The sequence below is a fragment of the Montipora capricornis genome, chromosome 3, assembly GCF_036669925.1.
Source record: "Montipora capricornis isolate CH-2021 chromosome 3, ASM3666992v2, whole genome shotgun sequence".
Classification (NCBI taxonomy): domain Eukaryota; kingdom Metazoa; phylum Cnidaria; class Anthozoa; order Scleractinia; family Acroporidae; genus Montipora; species Montipora capricornis.
Genome location: NC_090885.1, coordinates 69,676,404 through 69,678,494, shown reverse-complemented (window position 1 = coordinate 69,678,494; position 2,091 = coordinate 69,676,404). Strand labels below are relative to the sequence as shown.

Below are 2,091 nucleotides of genomic sequence, written 5' to 3'. Positions count from 1 at the left end.
TCCACGGCGCCTTCAATTTTACTAGTTGATGAAACGACACCATACCCTTACTAAGCACTCACATTTTGACTCGCGAGAGTGAAAATGCATAACCCACCGAGGAAACAAAACTAAAGTGGTTGATCTTCTATTAAAAACAAGGGAGTTTTTGTGGGCGCTTACTCTTTTGATAACATGGGTGTCAAATTCTCCTTATTTTTGGCTCGAAATTTCAGCGTTAATTGATGATTTCACGTGTGAAATTACAATGCTGCCATGGCAACTTTTCCTACATTGGCAAAATGGCGTCTTATGAACGTAACTTTTCACCCATGATATTTAATAGCTAATCAAATGGTCTACTCGTGAAATTAGGTAATAATTTCACGCGCGTTTTGTCCAAAATCAAATAATTTCCCGAACCTTTATATTCCCTAATTTTACTTGTCACCATTTGATTGTCGATACAAATTAAACGAAATTACAGGACGCAAAAATTAAGGACGTTTAGGGAACATTTGTATTCTAGCGAAAAAACGACAGCGACATTTATCTCTAGCCAAATTGGCGACAGGTGGGCTGGAAAATGAGCGACAAAGCGACATCAGAACCCCCCTTGGAAGGCCTCATTGGAGACTTGAGCGGTCTTTGCACACCACTTCAAGAAAAAGAAACTCAAAAGCTTTGGAAAATAAACTTTCCACCACGATGGAAGCGGCATTGTACTGGTCAACCATCCCCAACATTGTCTTCAACGCCGTATTGTGTTTCACTGCCTTAACGTTGAATGGTGCCACAATGTACGCCTTGAGAAAAACTCCCTCTGTTCCAAAGCCCTTGAAAGCATTGCTACTGAGTTTGGCCGTTTCTGATCTTGGTGTCGGCATACTGGTTCATCCACTGTTCATCACACGTTTCGCCCTAGAGTCACGGTTGCAAGCAGATCTCGACACAAGCTTTCCAACTTTTGACAGGGTTTCTTTTCTTGTGGCCTTTCAATTCGCTTATCCTTCGTTCTTCGGTGTTCTGTCTTTAAGCTTGGACAGATTCTTGGCGATCCATCTACACCTCAGGTACCAGGAACTTGTGACTTACCAACGAATCGTAACAGCTGTGATCTCGGTTTGGGTCTTAAGCGGACTTATCACGTTAATTTGGCTAATCCCGTTCCATATCGCATATGTGTTGTTTGCCATCATCGTAGTATCGTGTTTCGTTGTCTCGGGAGTTCTAAACTCCATGATATACGCAACCGTGCGACGCCACGCTCATCAAATCCATTCCCTTCAAGTGCAGCCCACAGTACAAGAAAACGCGCCTAATGTGTCGAACGCCAGCACGCTGAGGAAATCTACCTTCATGACAATTCACATCTACGTCTTGTTTTTGGTATGCTATCTGCCATTTGTTTGTACTCTGGGGTTTATCAGCTTTTATCCTGGTGTCGCTGTACTGAAGGCAGTTAAACAATACACTGTTACTCTGCTGTTGTTAAATTCATCTCTGAACCCACTAATTTACTGCTGGAAATTGAGAGGTGTTCTTCAAACTATAATGAACACGCTGGTACACGCAATTTCCAGCCAAAACTGAAGCTCTAACTTCTAAAGAGCTGTTCAGACTTACAAATACCACCCAATGGATGATAACATAAAGCAAAAAAGGAACGATAAAATCCGACTCGACACCATTGTCAGAGGGTCGTGAAGGGGTAAAATGGGAGCTGGGATTTGCCTTTTTTAGAGGCTGGGAAATGGGATTTTGTGCACTGGGACTGGGATTCATGAAACAAAAACAATAGAAAAATGGGAATGGGATTTCAAGTTGCGCAACACAGGCTGGGATTGTGGGGACTTGAGCTGGGATTTGAAAAAAACAATTTGCTGGGAAATGGGATTAGGACCCCCTCTTCACAACCCTCTTGTCAAATTGACTTATGCTATCAGTATTGTAACAAGTATTTTTAAGGGGTGTAAGCCCTCGAAGAAAACTCTTGTTCGTATCTTTAACAACTGGTAAGAAAGAAAATTATCGTGTCAATAAAAATGGGATTTGTATTAGTACTGGTAAATTATAGGACTGAGTGGAGTCCAATTCGGTCTGTAATCGTAG

The 2,091-nt window shown here is 41.9% G+C and overlaps 1 protein-coding gene across 1 annotated transcript; it reads left to right on the top strand.

The window, feature by feature from the left end:
* Nucleotides 1–687: 687 nt before the first annotated feature.
* Nucleotides 688–1,572, top strand: LOC138040768 (melanocyte-stimulating hormone receptor-like). The gene has a single exon (XM_068886441.1). The coding sequence runs from the start codon at nt 688–690 to the stop codon at nt 1,570–1,572; it is 885 nt and encodes a 294-aa protein (XP_068742542.1).
* Nucleotides 1,573–2,091: the final 519 nt, after the last annotated feature.